A 20,146-nucleotide genomic window follows, 5' to 3' on the forward strand; every position below is an offset into this window, starting at 1 on the left:
ATGATATCATATTATTCGTGGCAAAATAGATGGAACTGGAGGACATCATGTTAAGTGAAATAGGTTAAAGGGAGAAAGACAAATTCTACATGTTCCCTCACATACATAGATGTTAAAAAATTCCAATATATTGGAACTGGGGTTGTACAGGCTCAATGGCACTTGCCTAGCACTGGGTTCGATTCTCAGCACCACATACAAATAAATAAAATAAAGGTCCATCAACAACTAAAAAATATTAAAAATTCCAATATAACATATAACAGTAATTACTAGAATGGGAAGGGAGGAGGGGAGAGATAATAGGTGTCCAAACACAACTGTAGAGACATACGAAGTCCTAGTGTTCTACAGAAAAGTGGAGGTCTATTGTTCACAATAACCTATGACATGTTCCTTGAATAAGTGAAAAAGATGAGTTTGAAGTCCTCCAAAATAACAATGAAAGGACATGGGAAAAATATTACCCTGATTTGATTGGCACCTATTGTATGAGTGTACTGAGCCCATGAATATGTATAATTATTTTGTGTTAATCAACATTTAAAAACATGTTTTAGGATATGGAAATGTTCACTATTCTGATTTGATCACTATCTACCATATAAATATAATGAATTATCACATGGCATTTCATAAATTTATAAAATAAAATAATAATTTCTCAAAGAAAACCTAGCTTAACTTCTGATACAAAGAATTCATATCTTAGAAATCTTATTCCTTTCCCTGCAAGGTCACCAAGAATTTTATCTGATATCCATAAGGAGATCTTAAGACAATTAAGACTCCCATTCAAGCAAGCTTTTTCCCCTAAGATTTCATATGCTACTAAAAGGTAATTCATAAATACTTCTTAGAAATTGGCCTCCATAAGTAATCTGAAACTCCATACACTAATCTTCTGGAACCTGAGCTGAAGGAGGAGCCACAACCAGCTATCTATGATTTGGCAGAAGGATCAATAATTAAAACTTACCCAGAATTTGCAGAGCCTTTGTGCTTATATAATTGAGCCTTAAAAGAAAACATTTGATATTCTATTATTTATCAGAACACTTTGACTCTTACAACCACACAAGTAAGGCATTTTGCTTTGAATGTATGTTCTAATTAAATGCCAGAGTTGGAAGGTGCTGACATGCTATCATGTGAAATTCCTTGTTATATTCCCCGACTTAATATGGCTTTTAAACAGAACCATGGATAATCTAATTTTTCTCTATCACTGTGAATCTCATGATAAGCTGGAAAAAGAGAAGAAAATGCTACTCAAGGTCATACTTTCCAGTCGTCTGAGAATCTCTGCCATTGTGGAATCACTCCAGAAATTGTCTCTCTTTCTTGCATCATAAATTTTCTCTCTCTACTAGAACATTTTCATCACCTTATAAATATGCTTTATTATCTCTCATCTGTTAAAAACCTGTCCAATGGTCCTCCCTCTCCTTCAACTATGGCCAATTTTTCTGCTTTCGTTTACATCAAAATCCATCAAACAAATATTAATACTACAGTCTCTGTTTCTTCTCTTTGCAATATCTTTTGAATTTGATCTATTAAGACTTTTGTAACCACCACCTATATAAACAATCCTTGTCAAGGTCACACATGCTGTCAAACTCCATGGCCAATTTCCAACCTTAGCTCTCTTGACCTAACAAGTATCAAATATTGTTGACCCCTAACATGTTCTTAACTTCACTTGAATTCCTAGTAAAAGACCTCACACTTTTATTCCTGATCTTACTTCCTTGATGTTTCTTTTCATTCTTCTTTGCCTGTTCTTCATTTCCACAACCTGTTCCCAAATAATTATTCCTCATATACCTTTGTATTTCCAGTTAATTTACTTTCTAAGCAATCTCATCAGGTCTCACAACTCTCAAACTTAGGCCTGCTGCTTGCACCTTTTTCCAGAATTTCTGACAACTAACTGACATTTCCTTTTTGATATCTAATGGATACCTCAAACTTACCATGTTCAAAACTAAACTCCTGGTTTCCCTCATCTCCTACCTACTTTTACCGCAATACATTTCATACTTCGCTTCCTTAAATGCGCACATGCTCTATGAAAAAGGAAGGCATCAGATGCTTTTTCTTGACCACAGTAGCACAGGGTGACTTCTTATTTATGAAACTCCCATTGGTAGTCAAATTGACTACTTTAATCAAACTCATCATTATTTTTTATTGGTGAAATATATATGCATGAAGAGGAAGATTATAAGATTGTATGCTCAGAAAGTAATATTCTGTTATTGAAAAAGAACTTCAATGAACTTTAAATTTCAGTAAAAGGCTGTAAGCCCACATGTTGCTTGAAAATGATAAAAATAAACAAAGGCCAAATGACAATGAACATGAAAAATTTGTTCCCATTAGTGAAGGTAATAACTAAATAAATATAAACACAGTGGCAAGAACATTAATGAAAAAACTTGGATAAGGAATGAAAAGAACAAAGACTGACTGCCAAATGTGCCACTAATCAGATATTTTCCCCATAATTAGTTTTTCTATCTTTACAAATTATCTTAAGTAATGGCAGAAGAATGAGACTAAAAGTATTATTTAAAATGCAAAACTCCTTTGAGCTCTTTAAAGGAAACTCTAATATAACAAAGATAGGTAATCCACTTTGTAGAATTTTTGCAGTTTAGAAAATACTCTCAAATATAATTTCAAACTACACAGTTTGAGAATTCTGTGAAATAAATAAAGATGATCATTTCCATTTTGCAGATAAGAAAATGGAGATCTGAAGAGGCAAAATGATAGCTTATTCAAGGCCACAAGTTCATATAGTAATTCATTCTAAAACAGAAGCCAGGTCTCTTCTGACTCAAGACAGCACTGTTTCCACATATTAAAACTGCAGGATAAATGTCTTCCCCAATGACACTGAGAAATTCATAAAATCATATTGCTAATGCCTTTAGTTTATGAATCAGGACCCAACAAAGATTATATGAGGAAACACAATAAATCCATAACAGAGTAAATGGGAGCTCTATTCCTTGAATTTTGTGGTCCATTGATTACTCCTCTGTATTAATTCAACTAATTTTACTTGAAATTTATCAATATTAATGTGATATTTTTATATTTTTAGCACTCATTTTGTATAGATTAAATGGCAGGAAGTTCATACAACAGATAATTTCTGTCTGGCACTAGAAGGGTAAGGAGGGGTGCAACAGAGTAAGAGAAAGGATAAGGCAAATGGCTAGAAAAAGTTACAGAATGTACAACAGAATGGGCTCACCAAGAGGGGGCCATACAGGGATACTAAGAAGTGCTGCATGGCAGAATATGATGGAAATGCAGAGCAGAATGAGAAAGAAACTTGAAGGCTAGCCCAAAGCAGGGAATAAAGCATCAGATACATATGAAACATCACAAATAATGTTGACACAAAAGAGTGACAGTTCTTAGAGTGAGGAACACCAAACCCTGAGCTACCCAAGACACTCTCAGGCAACAGAATCAAAATTATTTTCATAATAAAATAAAATATTACTTACTTTTTCAATATGTTGACATTTACCCTGATGGTACAAAAACAACTGATAGAGCAATAGGACAAATCAAGAAAAACAATACTCATATGTCTAAATGTAACTGTATTCCTTACCACCACATATCCACAGTAATATCCAAGCAAAAAATTGAAGACAGTGTTCCTAAGCAATGTTACTAAGAAATTAGTTTAAAAAATTATTAATTTTGTGGAATTATGAAACTTATATCAACACTTTTTAATATTCTGCATGGTAAAATACGGAATATCCAGACACCATTTCTGTTGAATTCCAAATTATGATAATTTTTTTCTGAGAAAAGTACAGTTGAGTGATTATTTAACTTAACATCAGAAATCAATAGCTATGCCTCAGGAAAGGCCATTTTCATGGAGCATCATAGAAAAACTATAATAATTCAGATATAAATATTTGGGCAAACTTTTTGTAAAAGTGAATGAAAGGAGCTTGTACTTTTGGGAAAACAACCGAAAGTTATTTGCTTTCAGTGACAGAATCTGAATTTCCAAACAAAAATATGAATTTTAGAGAAAATAATTGCCACCATGATTTTGACAGTTTCTCAATATTTACAGACTAATTCCAGTGAGATAGGCAGTATTATTAGATGAATGTGACTTTTTTGATGTTGTATAATAAAATATGTCAGCATTTGGAAGATTTGCAAAATATAAACCCCAGCAAACCAATATTTTCCAAATGTCCAGTGCATGATGTTATAAAATCACTTTTGAACAAAAGAAGTCATTCAATGTGCAAGAGAGAACAGTGAATTTTAATGAAACAGAGAACAAAATGTTCACTCATCTGATTTCACATTCACATTGCAACTCTCTTTTAGGGAACTATCACTTGTTAAACTTTGGCATGACATTAAAGAACATTCACAGTTATGAAAAGGCTATTAAAACATTCTTCCCTCTTTCAATTATATGTCTGCATTAGGTCATACTTTCTTCATATACTTCAACCAAAACAATCTATCATAATGAACTGAATACAGAAGCAGATGAGAATCCTTCCATCTTTCATGAAGCTGGTCATTAAACCAATGAATAAAAAAAGCCCCTTCTTTTATTTTATTTCTTTGGATTTTGAAAATATAATTTACTGGGGCTGGGGATGTGGCTCAAGCGGTAGCGCGCTCGCCTGGCATGCGTGCGGCCCAGGTTCTATCCTCAGCACCACATACAAACAAAGATGTTGTGTCCGCCGATAAATAAAAAATAAATATTAAAAAATTCTCTCTCTCTCTCTCTCCCTCTCTCACTCTCTCTTTAAAAAAAATATAATTTACTTTCATAAAATAAGTTATTCACGTTAATATTTAATGGATACACTTATTTTCAGTGGTTTGTCTTTGGTTTATGATGTGTGTGTGTGTGTGTGTGTGTGTGTGTGTGTGTGTGTGGTGTGTGAGGGTAAAGCCAGGGACCACTGCACGCTGTGCAATGCTCTATCCTGAACTACAACCACAGCCCTTAGATATTTTAGTGAATAAATATTATTTAAAGTTGATGCTTTATTTGTAATAAGGTAATATAAATAGATACAACCCACATAAGCTAGAGCTCTTTGTGTCCTTAAAAATGTATGAGATTATATATTAGATGTATTATATAAAGGGTTCCTGGAAATATTTGAGGTCCACTGCTGTAGAGTATCAACCTGTGGAGAGGACAGAATGGAGATCAGGAGTGTAGGTACGTAACTGCAGTAACAGACTCGAGGTGAAATGTTAGGGCCTGACGAAGACAACAGAAATAGGGATGGGGAGAAACAGCCAGATGCAAGAGTCATTGCTGAGCAAGAACAAACAGAATGAGTCATGATGAGATGATAAAGATAAAAGGACATAAAAGAACTGAGGATGATTCTGACATTTTTCATGAAAGCCTGGATACAGAGCCAGGGAACTCAGAAACAGAGCCAGCTTAAGATGTTTGATACCTTAACCTTGAGGTCCAAGAGGAAGATGAAGATAATGGCCTGGAAATCACAAGAGTAGTTACACATAGAGGTGAAGATACAGGCATAAACACTGACATGACTGGAAATTACTAAGAGGAAAACTGATGAGTAAGAGACTAAAAGAAACAAGCACACAATATCTGCTAAAACTCAAAGTTTCTGGACAAGAAAGACAGAAGAACAGTCAAAATCAGTTCCAGTCAGAGAGGTAGAAAAATGACCCAGAAATGACCAAAATTCTGTATATTGAATTGAATAGGAAGAGCAGATAAAATCCAGGGTTATTTCAGAATGGAGAAGATAGTATTTCTTATCAAGTAATAATAAAAACTTGAAGAAAGTCACTAGATTTATTTAAAAGGAATCAGATAAATATCTTTATCAAAAGGTACAGCAGAGACAGTAATCAGTATTAATAGATGAATAATTAAAAAGCACATAATGCCTTATTTGTTTTAAAGATCATGCATGGCTTTTGTAATTTAAGGAACTTCAACTAATGGAAAAAATACTGAAGGAGAACTAAAAAATTGTAGGCCATTTTGGTTCAAGAAATAGAGCAATTAACAGACCAGGGCAAGTGAATAAAATAGGAATATAAAAAACTACATATTTTTTTCTGGCAAGAGACCCTTCAATATGTTTGCAAGCCCTTAGAGGGAAAAAACTACCAAATAGTGTAACAAAATTAAAAACATGAGAGACCTGGGGTAAGCTGATAAGAGATGACGCAGGAGAGAATGGAGGAGATGGGACCTAGGGCTTTGATCAAAATAAGTTCCTTTTTTCCTTTTCTCCTAAGGTAACAGCAGAGGAGAAAAAGAAAAATATTGTTATGTTTGTTAGCTTTGGAGTAAAAACAGACACCAGCAGAGTTCCTGTTCAAAGACTTTTCTTCTTTTTCTTTGAAGTAAAAGTTAAAATTTCATGCTAAGACTGATAGGGCTGGGGCTGAAAGTACATAGTCAGAAAAAACAGAATTGCTATGGGACAAGAAAGAGGATTGTGGAACCATAAGAAAGACCCAGCCAAGAAGAGAATAGCACAAAACAATTAATAATGATCTGAAATGATAACATACACACTTGTAAAATTAAAAAATGTTATATTCCAGGAAGGTCAAAGCAGAACATATAGATGATAATAAAGAATGCTGCATTATGACCTTCAGATGACCTTGTCAGCCATGTCTATGGTCTGAGGTATCATTGAGAGTTAAATTCTGATGCAAAGAACACCACACATCTCCTCCATCTCCTCATTAATAGCTCAATCTTTCCTATGAGGTTATTCTCAGGAATCAGGAATTGAAGCAGTTAACTTCCTGAATGATCATGAGTTCCTACTATTGTATCCTTACCTGAGCATTAATAAAGGTCAGACATTTCAAGTTATCCAACATATTCTATTAATGACTTAGTAAGCATTTTACTGTTATTCCAATCAGAGCTCTAGAAATATTATTTCATAGTTACATTATTACTCAGAGGAAATATTCATATATATAAATTTGAATAATTTACTTCATGAATTCAAAGTGTAAATTTCTATAAAATGTCTGTGGTAAAGGAACTTACTTAAAGAGTTCTCAGCTCTCTGTAAAGGGCAGTCACATGTCTCTCTTAGGCAGTAGCCCATAAAGAACACAGGAGACTTTTATAAATCTACTCCATTCTTTGCAATATCACAGAAATTATTAGCCTCCAGAACAACAAATAAATAGCACAAACATCTTAATTTGTAAAAATGCAGTCAGCTAAGAAGGTAGATAATTCAACTGACACATGCATTATTCTACTTTGGAATCCTTATAAAAACCTACATTTGGTAAATCAACTCTAAAATTAGATCCCTTTGCAATTAGCTTGGTTAAGAAATAGAATTTTGAGTATTTTTTCCCAAGCTTGACTGGTTCAAAATTGGAAAACAAAATAGACTGACAAAAATGCTCAAAAACAAGCATAAAAATAAATTTATATCATAAACAGTATAGTTGCCATGAATGAATAAGGGAAATTAAGAAACTACTGAGATCACACTTTTCACTGTACAAGGCAGACCACTGAGACCCAGATAAATGAAATGGCTCACAGAATGTCATAAGTCAATCAATACAGTGCTAATTGAGATGTGGCAGTATTCTTTCTGTTCTATTACAATTCCCATCATAATTTTGTAAGTAGATGCATAAAGTTAATATTAAACTGTACAAGTTTAGAAGTATTACTTTTAAACAGTACCAGTGAGCCACTGACGCATCAAAAACCAATTTATGATTTTTTTCTATATAATCAGTTACCCATTGGATTCCATTGGATTCATCAAGCATGAATAGAGCTCATATACAAAGAATTTTGAAACAGGCAGCTTATATAACCCTCTCACCTCAAATATTTACAACATACTTAACTAATACCAAGTATAGTTCAACTACAAAATGAAGGATGTTGTCACATAAAGAATTAAATAATAAAATATCAAAATATGCAATATGGACAAAAACGGTTTTGGTAAACTGTGGGTTACTGAACTTAAGACCAGCAAGAGGGATATGCAAGCAGTATGATAAGGTGGAAAAGAAAAAAGAGGGTGAATAACTGAGAAAATAATGTAATGAAAATGGTTAAGATGATAAGAAGAGATACACTAAAGAAAAACTTGAATATGATGATCTTGGAGATCATTTTAAGAGAAGGGGCAAATTCCACTTAAGTTTCATGCTTGAGTAGCTGATGAAATGAGGATGCCAAATTAATTGGAAAGGGGATCATCATTAATTCAATCAATTGCAAAATAATAGCTTGCTATTAAAGTGCAATTGTTCAATAGGTAGTAAGAAAATACAAAACCGAACATTAGCAAAAAATCAAAAACTTGATCTAGATAAATATTAATAACAATATAGGCAACATTCATTTGTATCTATTTTATAGATTATCTGTATCTTTTCCCAATCAGTCTTTCATCTTTGAGCCAATATAAATGTATCAAGCATTTCCATAAGGAAGCAAGAAATTGGTATTAACTTGAAATTCATTTAGTCTGTTAAATAATACTAGATAGAACAATCAGAACAAGAAGATGACTGACACAGTCCTGAGATAACACATAATGGCTTTGATAAATCATTAATCTTCCCCTCCCACAACATATAGACCTCAAGTGCACACATTCTATCATTAAATGGCACTGTGCAGTAGACAAAAAAATTCTCATAACAGATATCAAACACCTTTAAATACATACACCATGTTTTTAGCTTATGAACAAACTACTATAAATAAGTCACATTTTCCCCAACTGCATATAGAATCGAACCAAAAAAAAATGATTATGTCACAAGTTTTAAAGGTACAGCGCCAACAGTTTGGAGGAAAGGTGATTTAGAAGATAAGATAAATACACACTAACATAAAAACACACTGATATAAAAGCATCCTTCATGCTTGAGAGCTTATTAAGCTCCTCATACCTAAGATAGAGTATGAGCCAAAAATGAGAGCGATTTGGGAGGAGAAATTTCAAACACATCTTGTAAACATATTAGTTGCACTTATCATAAACTAGCAGACGTCTGCAATCTGAACAATTCTCAACAAAAGGGAAAAGTTTCCCTAGCTCAGTGATGGCAAAAATGATGCCAAGACATTGCACAGCCTGGACAAGTTCAGTATTAAAAAGTATTATGTCTACTATGAGCAAAAACAAAAACAGCAAAGTGTTCCTGGAGTTTTCTGATGTTATTGTTGAGACCATTCTGTTCTGGTTTTTATTGCTGTTATTCAATCAAACATTCTGAAACTATATTTTGGTATGTTGTGGCTTAATATAAAATATACAAACAAGCAAATACAAACGCACATTATTATGCCTTCTTAGAAATTTATGGTAGGCATTGATTAGATCATTTATATTTGTCATCCTGTAATGATTATTTCTCAAGAGGTTTAGTAGCTTGACACATTTTTTCTGACTGACTTAAGTCAGAAAAGTAGAAAAGATTTTTCTGGATTCCAAAGAGACATTTTTAAGAACTTGATTATTCATGAAATTTCAAGAAGAAATTCTGTCACTGAGGATTACTAAATCCTTATTATTAACACATGACCAAGATATATTTATCTTAGGTAGTTGAGCTTTCCATGCCGATGAACCAAAAATAAAGGCAGACCAATTTAAATAAGTGAATCCAGCTAAAATTTGTTTAAAAAAAAAAAACGATTTTTTCCAGGTCATTTTGCTATTGGACAATCATAAGGCTGTAACCAATTTTAATGTTACAATCACAGAATCTTAGAAATCTCACAAACTGAAATGACCTTAAATATCAACATCCAGCCTAGCTACCTATCCAATGTTCAATGTTTCTCTAAAGCATTTCTGCCAAGTCTGAGTGGCTCTAATAATAGGGACTTCACTACCTCCCTTTCTCCTCAACTGTATTTTGTCGGATCTCTATGAGAAAGTTCTTAATTTGGAGCCAAAAAATCTTTCCCTGTAGCTTCTATTCATTAGTCCTGGTTTCAATTGTGGTACCAAGTCAAAGTCTACTTTCTGAACTCCAATTTACTTTTTCAAAAATTTGAAGACAACTATCAATTATCTCAGGTCTTTCAGCTCTTCCTAATGTGGCATGATTATAGTTACTTATATCATTCCTATTTTTCTACCCTGAAAATACTGACTAGAAGGGCAGAAATCCCTATAACTTTTGCTTTAAATCATCCTACTAAGAAAATCAATATACTTAACATGGAATTATTAAAATAGAAACACTAACTTCTTTCTTAAGTATTACACATGTACCGACACATTCATTTGTGTCATTATTACAATATCTAATATTTTTCCAAATGCACACTGCTAAGCTATTTACATCCATTCTGTTCTTTCACAGTGATGTCTGGAACAAAGTATAATTAATATTTCAATCTTATTAAACCTAGCCTGTCACTTTATCCCTTCTGGATCATAATGGTTTCCTAATTCTGCCTAACACATTCACTACATATCCCAATATCAAATATCCTAAGTTTGGATGAGTATTTGCTTTGTAAAATTTTATTTTACTCATTAATAAGGTATTTTTTATGACGAGACCAAAATTCTACCAGGCAACATAATCCAAAATAAAGATGCCTCACTAATTACATACTTGTCAACACATAGCTTTCTTTTGTTTTTCAGAGAGAGAGAGAATTTTTTAATATTTATTTTTTAGGTTTTTTTCCGGTGGACACAACATCTTTATTTTATTTTTATGTGGTGCTGAGGATCAAATTGCGCTACCGCTTGAGCCACATCCCCAGCCCACACATAGCTTTCTTTATATAGAGATCATATTTCTAAATATTTTTCATAGGGACCATGAGTTACTTTTAAGTGACTTAACAAAATCCAGATATAATGACTTAACAACAGGTAGTCAAAGATCTTTTGGTTTTAAAGCCTTTTTTTTTTGGTGGGGGTGTACTAGGAATTTAACCCAGGGACACTTTACACTGAGCTACAAATCCAGCCCATTTTATATTTTGAGACAGGGGTTCACTAAGTTGCTTAGGGCCTTGCTCAATTGCTAAGGCTGTCCTCAAACTTGCAATCCTCCTGTTTCAGCCTCCACAGTGGATGAATTACAGGCATGCCCCACCATGCCTGGAGGTCTTCAGGGTTCTACTGAGCCTTTAAACAAATTTTATTAGATGTATATTTTGTGTCGGGCACTACATTGTTATTTGGTGATTGAGACAAATAAGACGCTGATGCTAAGGAATTTAAAATCCAATGAGGAAAACAGACAATTACAACTTATGATTACCATAAAATATTATAAACATGAGAGGAAATCAGGGAACTTTGGAGGTATAAAATGTGATTATCTAAATCACACTATCAAAAATTAGGAAAGGAGACTAAAGGTTAGCACAATGGTACAGCATATATGAGGCCCTGAATTTAATCCACCTGTACCTCAAATTAAAAACAAACAAAAAAAAAAACCAATTAGGAAAGGTTTTCCAAAGGAGGCAACAGAGTTCAAGTTTGAGTCTGAGATCATAATAAGACAGTCAGATTAACACGTTGGGTGTAATGTAGTAGGTCCTTAAAGAGCTCTGGGCTGGACATAGAGGCTTAGGAATCAATAGTGAATAAATCACAGTAATAACCATGAACTTGAATTTGGAAAAGACCACTGAGGCAAGAGAAAGAGTCAAAGCATTGGTACAGCAAAGAACAATGGGAGATGTAAAATATCAAATATAGACAAGACATGGCTCATGTGTATGCTACATAAGAAGGGGCCAGGATAGAGGAGATACTATTGTATCTCAGATACCAGATCAAGAGCTTTGTGAGTGGACCAAGAAATCTGAACCTCATCCAGAAAGCTATGCAGTCACTTTACGGACCTCAACATTGGAATAGCCTAAGTAGATTTAAGATTTGGGAAATATGCTGCAGAGTCAAGTTGGGATATGAGTTTATGGAAGAAAATAAGAAGCACAGAGACTAAAAAAGGGTCCACCAAAGAGAGTGGAAAGTAGTAATTAAAGCAATGTGTACATGGAAATGGAAATGAAGGAGATTCAGAGATGGTAAAGATTCTGCATTTGGGCTGGGGTTGTGGCTCAGTGGTAGAGTACTTGCCTGGCACGTGTGAGGCACTGGGTTTGATCTTCAGCACCATATAAAAATAAATAAATAAAATAAAGGTATTGGGTCCATCTAATAACTTTAAAAAAAGACTCTGGATTGACAACTCTGCATGATTGCTAAATTTGAGAAGCTTGGATAGAAAGTGAAGGTCTATAGTGATCCACACAGTGATCCCCAGGATTTTAGTTTAGACAGCAAAGGCAGGAGGGTGCCATTTTCTAAGAAAGAGACTATTATGTTAGGAGTGGTGAGGAAGAGTTTTGAATTCAGACTTCATCATGTTGAGTTCGAGGTCATGATAGTCAGGATAAACAGGTGTAGCACTCTTCAGAGAGATCTAGACACAGAGACCTAGGAGTTAACAGGAAATGATGGCAGTTTCAGCTATGTATTTGGACAAAATCACTGAGGTAGAAGAGAAAAGGAGAGGAAAGACCAATGTTACTAACATCAACTTCGAGCTGTAAGATAAAAAAGTAATGGTACCCAAGGACATATGTAAAATATTTTTACTAATTTAAATTTTCTTATTTGTTAATCCATATAAATTTTCTAAAACTTTGGAAGTAAATTTATCACTTATTTTATCAAGCCTAGTATTGCTGCTTCACTTACACATCAAAAAAAAAATTAAAATCAATTTGTGATTTTCTAGTGCTTCAAAACAGTATGGGTTTAAAAAGTGAATTTAAAAAGCCAGGACAGTTTCTGATCTGACTTAAACTTCCCCCCAACACACACACACACACACACACACACACACACACACACACACACAGGCTCACTGTTGTAAGATATATGGTAATTCTAAGACTTGCTGTTGCAATTTTCATAAAAATCCAATCATGACTTTTGATTTAGGCAGGGGACAGGGAGGAGAACAGAGCCCTGTCATCTTCATCACATAGGGAAACCTGACTGACCTAAGAGGACTTAAGTCCACACATGGAATCATCATGACAACAAAGAATTTACCAGAGTTGGTGTCAGTATGTCAGCCTTAATCAAAAAAAGGTTACTTTAAAGAATCTCTAACATGAACATGTGTCCTTTAACTAGGGAAGAGTAATATCTGACAACATCCACTTCCCTCAAATGTTCATCTCTTGGTTATGGCACAAAAACTGCAACAGTGAAGGAGGGTAATGGTTGTAGACTGTGGTTAACCCTGAACCTGCCGCCACTATCCCCAGTTGATGCTCAACTGGGCAGATGGCCAAGAAGGGACGTGTATAACTCAGGGACATGATGTCAGACACCAAAAAATTTGGCCCTGACATCATACGGTTAAATAAATAGAAGTATCAAAGGTGAAAATCAGGAAATATCCTTTAATAAAGAGCTCTGCTAAATGCTAGGCTTTATGTCTCCATGATGCTGACTCCAGACTCTTAGTCTCATATAACTACATAAATACCAATCGCAGAATACCAATACCAATACCAATGTGCCTTCTTTACAAAATATACTTCCCCAAATATATTCTAATTTTTTGTTTGTTTTGGAGTACTAAGGATTGAACCCAGGGGCACTTAACCACTGAGCAACAGAGCAACATTCCCATCCCTTCTATTTTTATTTTGATACAAGGTTTCATTAAATTGCTTATGGCCTCAGGAAGTTGCTGAGACTGGCCTGGAACTTGTGATCCTCCTGCCCCACCCTCCCAAATTCCTGTAATGAGAGGAGTGTGTGACCACACCCAGCAACCTAATGCTTCCTACAGAACATCAATAAAAGTATAATAGAAAATATTTAAGTAATAATGATGCTGCAAAAAAACGTTGTCTATGATCAATATAACATTTAAGAAATCTTAATTAAAAAATGACCTGTAATAGCAAATTAATTTCTATTCCAGATCACTGCGCATGTTGCATTAGTTGTGAAAAACACATTATATTTTGTGAAAGTTATTTATGTATATCCTGTTCAACTGTTCTGCCTTTATTAATCAGTAATATTAGCTTTTTCTATAAAAGTAGAGTCTAAAATGCAAAATATTGTCTTTTGTAGGGTTGGATTTATATGGTAAATGAACTAACATTGCATTTAATGACATGCTTTTTGGAAAATATCCTAATTTCCTAATATTTCATTGCCTTTACTAAATTAGAAACTTCATTTACCATATAAATTTTCTTCCTTCATACATTAATATAAACTAAAAAGATTTTGAAATCATAGATTAGCTATCTGATTTTTAAGGAACACTCATTTTAAAATATATTTAAATATTTTTAAATCACCTTTTTAAATTAGTGCTTATCAAAACACGAAATCTCAGTATCTGGTTTAAGTTGCACACATAAGAAAGCAATAGTAAATTTTTTCTTACTAAAGGATATATAAAAATTATATAAATTCATGGCACCAATGAAACTTTATAAAACTTTAACTCAGAGAATTAGGTATCACATTCTAAACCTCACTTCACACTGTCATTTTTTCATATGAAAAGTTTGGCAGACGTGTATTTTAATAAACCACCTTGCTCTTATAACAAATGCATTAAAATTTCTTTATGTAAGAATATAAGACATGAAGAACATACGATGGGCATAGGTACTGCTTCTTTTTCCCCTTTCCTTTCTTTGAAGACTTTTCTTTAGAATAGACTTCTTCAACCCACAAGGAAATTAAAATAAAAAAGGCTATTGCCAATAAAAACTTCATCTTGAAAGGTTAATTTCAGGAGCTGGATCTATAAAAGAACAAGAAAATGTTTACATTTATGAAGCAAATGATAAATATATAATTGTCCCTTTAAGAATTATGATCCTTAGTACCCACAGGGCAAATACATTTGTATATCAAATCCTCATTGCTCAATCCCACATGGTTACATATCACTCTATATTTAAAGTCTCTTTTATATGGTAGTAGTAAAGTCTTTTTTATATAGTAGTAAAAGTCAGTTGAAATAATGATATATACAAAATAAGATTCCAATGAGGTATAATAGGTTACTATGTAAAATTTCCATTCTATGGTTATATAAAATTGTAAACTGATATTGAATTGAACAGGATATCAAAATATGTTTAGGAAGATACCTGGGAGGATGCCTGACAACATTAAAATGGTTATTTCTGATTAGTACCTTTGAGGTAATTTTTGTTTTCTTTTAAAATGTCTATGTTGTTTGGATTTTGTATGTAAAGTTTTCAAAAACAATAAAAGTATTTTAATTCTAAGTATTAAACAACTGAGATAAAGGAAAAATTTAGCATCAAAGTTTCCTACTCTAAGTTCATTGTGTTTTTATTTATACACATGAAATTTGCAAGCTATTTTTACCCCCAAAACAGTACATATTAGTTTGTTAGCTTTCCAGAACGCTTATGGGATACGAACATTCATCATCAAAAAGATTTCTCTAGAAATTGGAGGTAACATTACATGAAAGAATACAGCAAGTGTGGTTACACTCTTCAAATAATCTTCTTAGCTACATTTTAATAAAGTGTTGATGCTCAAATGAGAATTAAATTCTTCCCAGTCTAATGCATCAAAAAAAAAAAAAAACTTTAAGCATCTTTTAACATTGGAATATTTGAACCTCTTTTAGACTCATTGTCAAATCATAAATTGTTTCTCTCTCATTGTTTTCCACAAAGTACAAGACTTGTCAGGTTCCTGAACACTAACTTAATTTCCATCTCACCCTCATAAATCTGCATCGTCTATGTCATGTTTTTCAACTCTTTTTCCCAGGATTTTTTTTTTTTCTCTTCCAATGCAGGCCAGAAGGGCATCTTCCCAAGTCCTTACACCTAACACAACTGAAGGACCTGATGAGACCCACAGCAACTGATGGCTCTAAGTCAACGTATAGCCTTGAGGGCTCCCTTCCCCCATCCTACCACCCCAAGCATCTGCTTCCAGTCACTTTTGCCCCAGCAGCAGGTACTTGTCCACATCTTTCCCCCAAGAAAATGGTTCGAAGGGGAAGCAAGAGAAAAATTCCACACTGCTCTCAGGCTTCATTCCCAATCTTTCAAAAGAGACAGCGGCAATGACTGGAGGAATCCGCACAAATAGAACTCCACCAGGAGCCCGCCCCGCCAATCTTGCGTTCCCTAATTATCCGCGGCCCTCTGCGCACCTTCTTCCCCCGCGTCCGGGTGGACGCCACCGCATCGGTGACGCGGCTGCAGCGGCCCTGTGCCCCGTGCCCCTCGGCCGGGCAGGCAGTGCTCTCCGCCTCCCGCTGCACGCCGCAGTGCTCCCCGCGCCCCCGCCACCCCAGCCTGGACCCGCTCTTTCCGCAGAGGCGCTGATTCCTGTTCCCAGACCCTCCGCTGCTGTCCCTGCCCACCCTCTCCTGCACCTCCCTCCTGGGTGAAGCCCCCGGCCCTTACCCGAGGCGCCCCGCCCGCAGCCGCCAGGCGAGATCGCGGCGGCCCGGGGCCCAGGTAGCGGTGGCGGCCGGGGTGCAGCGGGCGCAGAGCGGGGTCAGCTGCGTCCCCGCCGCCCGCGCGACCGCTGAGCTCGGCTGACGCGCCTGCTCGGGCCGCGGAGCGTGCGCTGTGGCGCGCCGCTGTCGGGACCGCTGCGGGGACCACGGGGGCCGCGCTGAAGCGGCACCGTGACGCGGGAGGGAAGAGGTATCCCGAAAGCGTCAGGAAGGACGCGACACCTCCCCTCTGAGAGCCCTGGCGGGTTCTAAGCAGAGCGATTTTGTCGCCGTGCGTTTTAAGGGACTAAAGAGATTAGGGAGGGATGCCGAGAGGACAATGTTGGAACAAAAAGGAAAATAGTAATAATAATGATCCCTTTCATGGGACTGGAATTATTTAAGGTCAGTTTTTTGACCACTAGCAGGAAAAGCAGGATAGAATACAAACGACCTTCTTGGACCAAAAAGGGCAAAGTAGTTTGTGTGATTTCATATTTGCCTGGAATCCTGGCATCTAAGTCTCAGAGTGATGGCTTCAATTACGAAAAGCCTGACCTTTCTAAGCAAGCTTAAATTGATCAGAATTACTGGCACAATATAGCTATATAGGTAAAATTGCTTTTAAAATTTGTTACATAATTAGCAATTGTACCTAGCTTGGCGGTTTGAGAACATCATTCACCTTTATTATCACATTTGGCCCAAAGGGTGGTCCTGGGCAAGTTTTTTGCCCCTTTTCCCATTTTACAGATGAATAAACTGAAGCTCAGAAACACTGAGAGACTGACTTAAGGTTAAAATCTTGAAAAGAATTTACCAGAAACTCGAAGTCAGTTATTTTTACTCATCTGGACCAGGTATTATCTTTACCAACAGCAAGATGCTGTTGTATTCAGCCCTATTTAGGAAGTACCCCTTGCCAGGTATAATGGTGCTGGCTATAATCCCAGCATCACAGGAGTCGGAGGCTGGATAATTGCAAATTCCAGGCCAGCCTGGGCAATTTAGGAAGCCCTTCTCAAAAAAAAAAAAAAAAAAAAACGCTCTCAGTAGTAGAGCATCCCTGGGTTGTATCTCCAGTACCACAAAAATAAACAAAATAGTCTTATTTGGATATTAAACTCTTGGATAACAAACATGGTTTTCCTATAAACTCATAAATGTATGTAAAATTGATTTTTAAAGAAAGCATTGTCTCAAGTAAGCATTGCTTAGCATTGTTTTGTAGACCTACTAATGTACCCACTAATAAATGTTTTGACCCATTGCACATAAGAAAGAATAGCCATGTTCTATAAGATTTACAAAATAATTATTCTACATGAGAGTAATGGTCATTAAGAAGTTGTCATTATTTACATTACTAAGTGGTCATTATTTTATTTGAAAAGCTGTACAATCTGGGGTCCTCCAGATTGGATCAGGATAGGAGTTTGAATTCTAGAATGATGTTGATAACATAAATTGTGTAAGATATAACTTTTGGAGAACAAGCCAAATAAGAAAGAATATGGTAGCTTTCATGTAACCACATGGCTTCAGAAGCTAAAGAAATCTTTAAACCTAGTTTTCAAGTAATCAAAGAATTTTTAAGAGTTGGAAATAATAAGATGTTTGGATTCCCATAATAAAATAGACTTATCTTTTATGTACAAAATCTTATGGAAACACTTGAAAGAACGTCTATGCTGGAAACCTCTATGGTGGACTTGCTCAGTCTCTCTATTATTGGCTCCAGCTCTGCAACCTTGGGGGATTATAGTGGGCAATGAGGTTATTCATAAGAAAAGCATAACCAACTCAGGATGGGTCTATGAGTTGTTTTGCCCAAAGGTTGGTAAATATAGTTGGTGACTTACAAAAATTTCTTATAGGGCATCAAGCAGTCACAGTCATGATTTTGAACATATTTTTTTTCTATGAAGATGATATGCATACCTATATTTATTGTCATGGACTGCAGGACAGTTTATTCAGGGCTAAGCAGAGTGGTAGATGAGGGGATGGAGAAAAGACAATAGACACAAAAATAGATAAAAAGCCAGGGCTCAGTGGTTTAGTTGAAGGTTTTAGATGAAGGGACACTGACCACAAGCAACCTGGGCATATTTACTATATGCGTGCAAACATCAAAGGATTTATTGTGAGAAAATTTCTTCAAAGCCCTCAGAGTGAAGGATAAACTTCTATGCAGCCCAATTATAATTATCAGCTTACACCCATAAGTCTCTACCCTTGGGCAGCTGGCATTTGAACTTGGGGTTAAGAACTGATAAAATTCTGAAGCTGGCACAGATTCTTCCTTTGAACAGGGCATTCTCTTAGCAACTGGGCAATCTTTGATTGGTGCTTTCACATGGAGAGTTCTCCAGAGGGGCATCACCTCTGCCACAGGAGAGTTCAAGACCCATAATTCAGTCACTGCTCCCAACAATTTATATAGTTGTTTTGTAGTATAATGTAAAAGAGTAAGCTTCTAAAATAATGCCATGAAATAATGTTTTCCCCAGTCATGTGAAGTTCTTTCTTCTAGTTTTTTTCCTCTATATTCACTCGTATTATTTCATCAATTAACATGGTTGTAAATACCATGTTCATGACTCCCAAATTTACTTCTCCAGACCTCTTTCCAGAACTCCAAACTCTGTTTATCAAAATGACTCCTCAGCTTCTAACCTTTCATATTTAATGAATGTATCAAACTCGACATGGCCAAACTGGATCTATGATTTTCCCTAAAATTTCTCTTGAGTTCAGCCTCCTCTTTCTGGTTGACTGCAGCCTCCTCCTTTGGGTTGGTTGCTTAAGCCCAAAACTGCAAAGCTATTCAAAATTTCTCTCTTCCTCACACCCAAATCCAAACTGTAAGGAAATCCTGTTCTCTTTCAAATTATATCCAGAATTCCGCTACTACATATTATTTTTAGTTACCAACCTGAATTGAGCCACCAACTTCTCTAACTTGGGTTTATGCATCAGCATTCTAACTGCTCTCCCTGCCACATTCCATTGCCCTCCTTCATCCCTGACTTCAACCCGGCAGCCAGAGTGATCCCTTTCAAACATACTATGTATCCTATCATATCATTCCTCAACTCAAAATACAGCAATGAATACCTCACTGAGATTATAAATCAAAATGTTTACAATGCTAAAGGAACCAATTGTTATTTGCCTCCATCAAATAACTGACTTCTTTACTTCTTTCTCCTTCTCCCCTCTGCTCCATTTATTCTGGTCTTGCCAGTTATGGTCCCACCTTACATTATTGGCTCCAACTATTCCCTCTGCCTAAAATGCTTTCTCCTCAGGCAACTACATATCTAACTCCCTAACATTTTCAATTTTCTCATTTGTTACCATCTTTAAAAGTGCAGACTCTCTCCTTCATTGGAACATTACTCATCCCCTTTGACCTGCTTTTCTTTTCTCTTTTTTTCACAGTACTTATTGTGTTCTAATATATTATATGCTTTACTCAGCTTTTGCATTGTTACCAAAAATCCTGAGAAGAATAAAGAGCAGAGGAAAAGTTTATCTTGGGGCTCGTGGTTTCAGAGGTGTCTGTCCA

At 35.6% G+C, this 20,146-nt stretch overlaps 1 protein-coding gene across 2 annotated transcripts in view; it reads right to left on the reverse strand.

Annotated features, from left to right (window-relative positions):
- Glrb (glycine receptor beta) overlaps nt 1–16,706 on the reverse strand; it is an 86,410-nt gene extending 69,704 nt beyond the window's left edge. The window contains exons 1-2 of one of the 2 annotated variants that reach the window (XM_078021966.1): nt 16,538–16,706; nt 14,728–14,877 (exon numbers count right to left, since the gene is read on the reverse strand). In XM_078021966.1, the coding sequence (XP_077878092.1) occupies nt 14,728–14,849 (122 nt within the window). In that variant the 5' untranslated portion in view covers nt 14,850–14,877; nt 16,538–16,706. The remainder of the gene's footprint in view (nt 1–14,727; nt 14,878–16,537) is intronic. The other variant, XM_005330924.4, reaches the window with a different exon arrangement.
- Nucleotides 16,707–20,146: the final 3,440 nt, after the last annotated feature.

The sequence above is a fragment of the Ictidomys tridecemlineatus genome, chromosome 9 (assembly GCF_052094955.1).
Source record: "Ictidomys tridecemlineatus isolate mIctTri1 chromosome 9, mIctTri1.hap1, whole genome shotgun sequence".
NCBI classification, from domain to species: Eukaryota; Metazoa; Chordata; class Mammalia; order Rodentia; family Sciuridae; genus Ictidomys; species Ictidomys tridecemlineatus.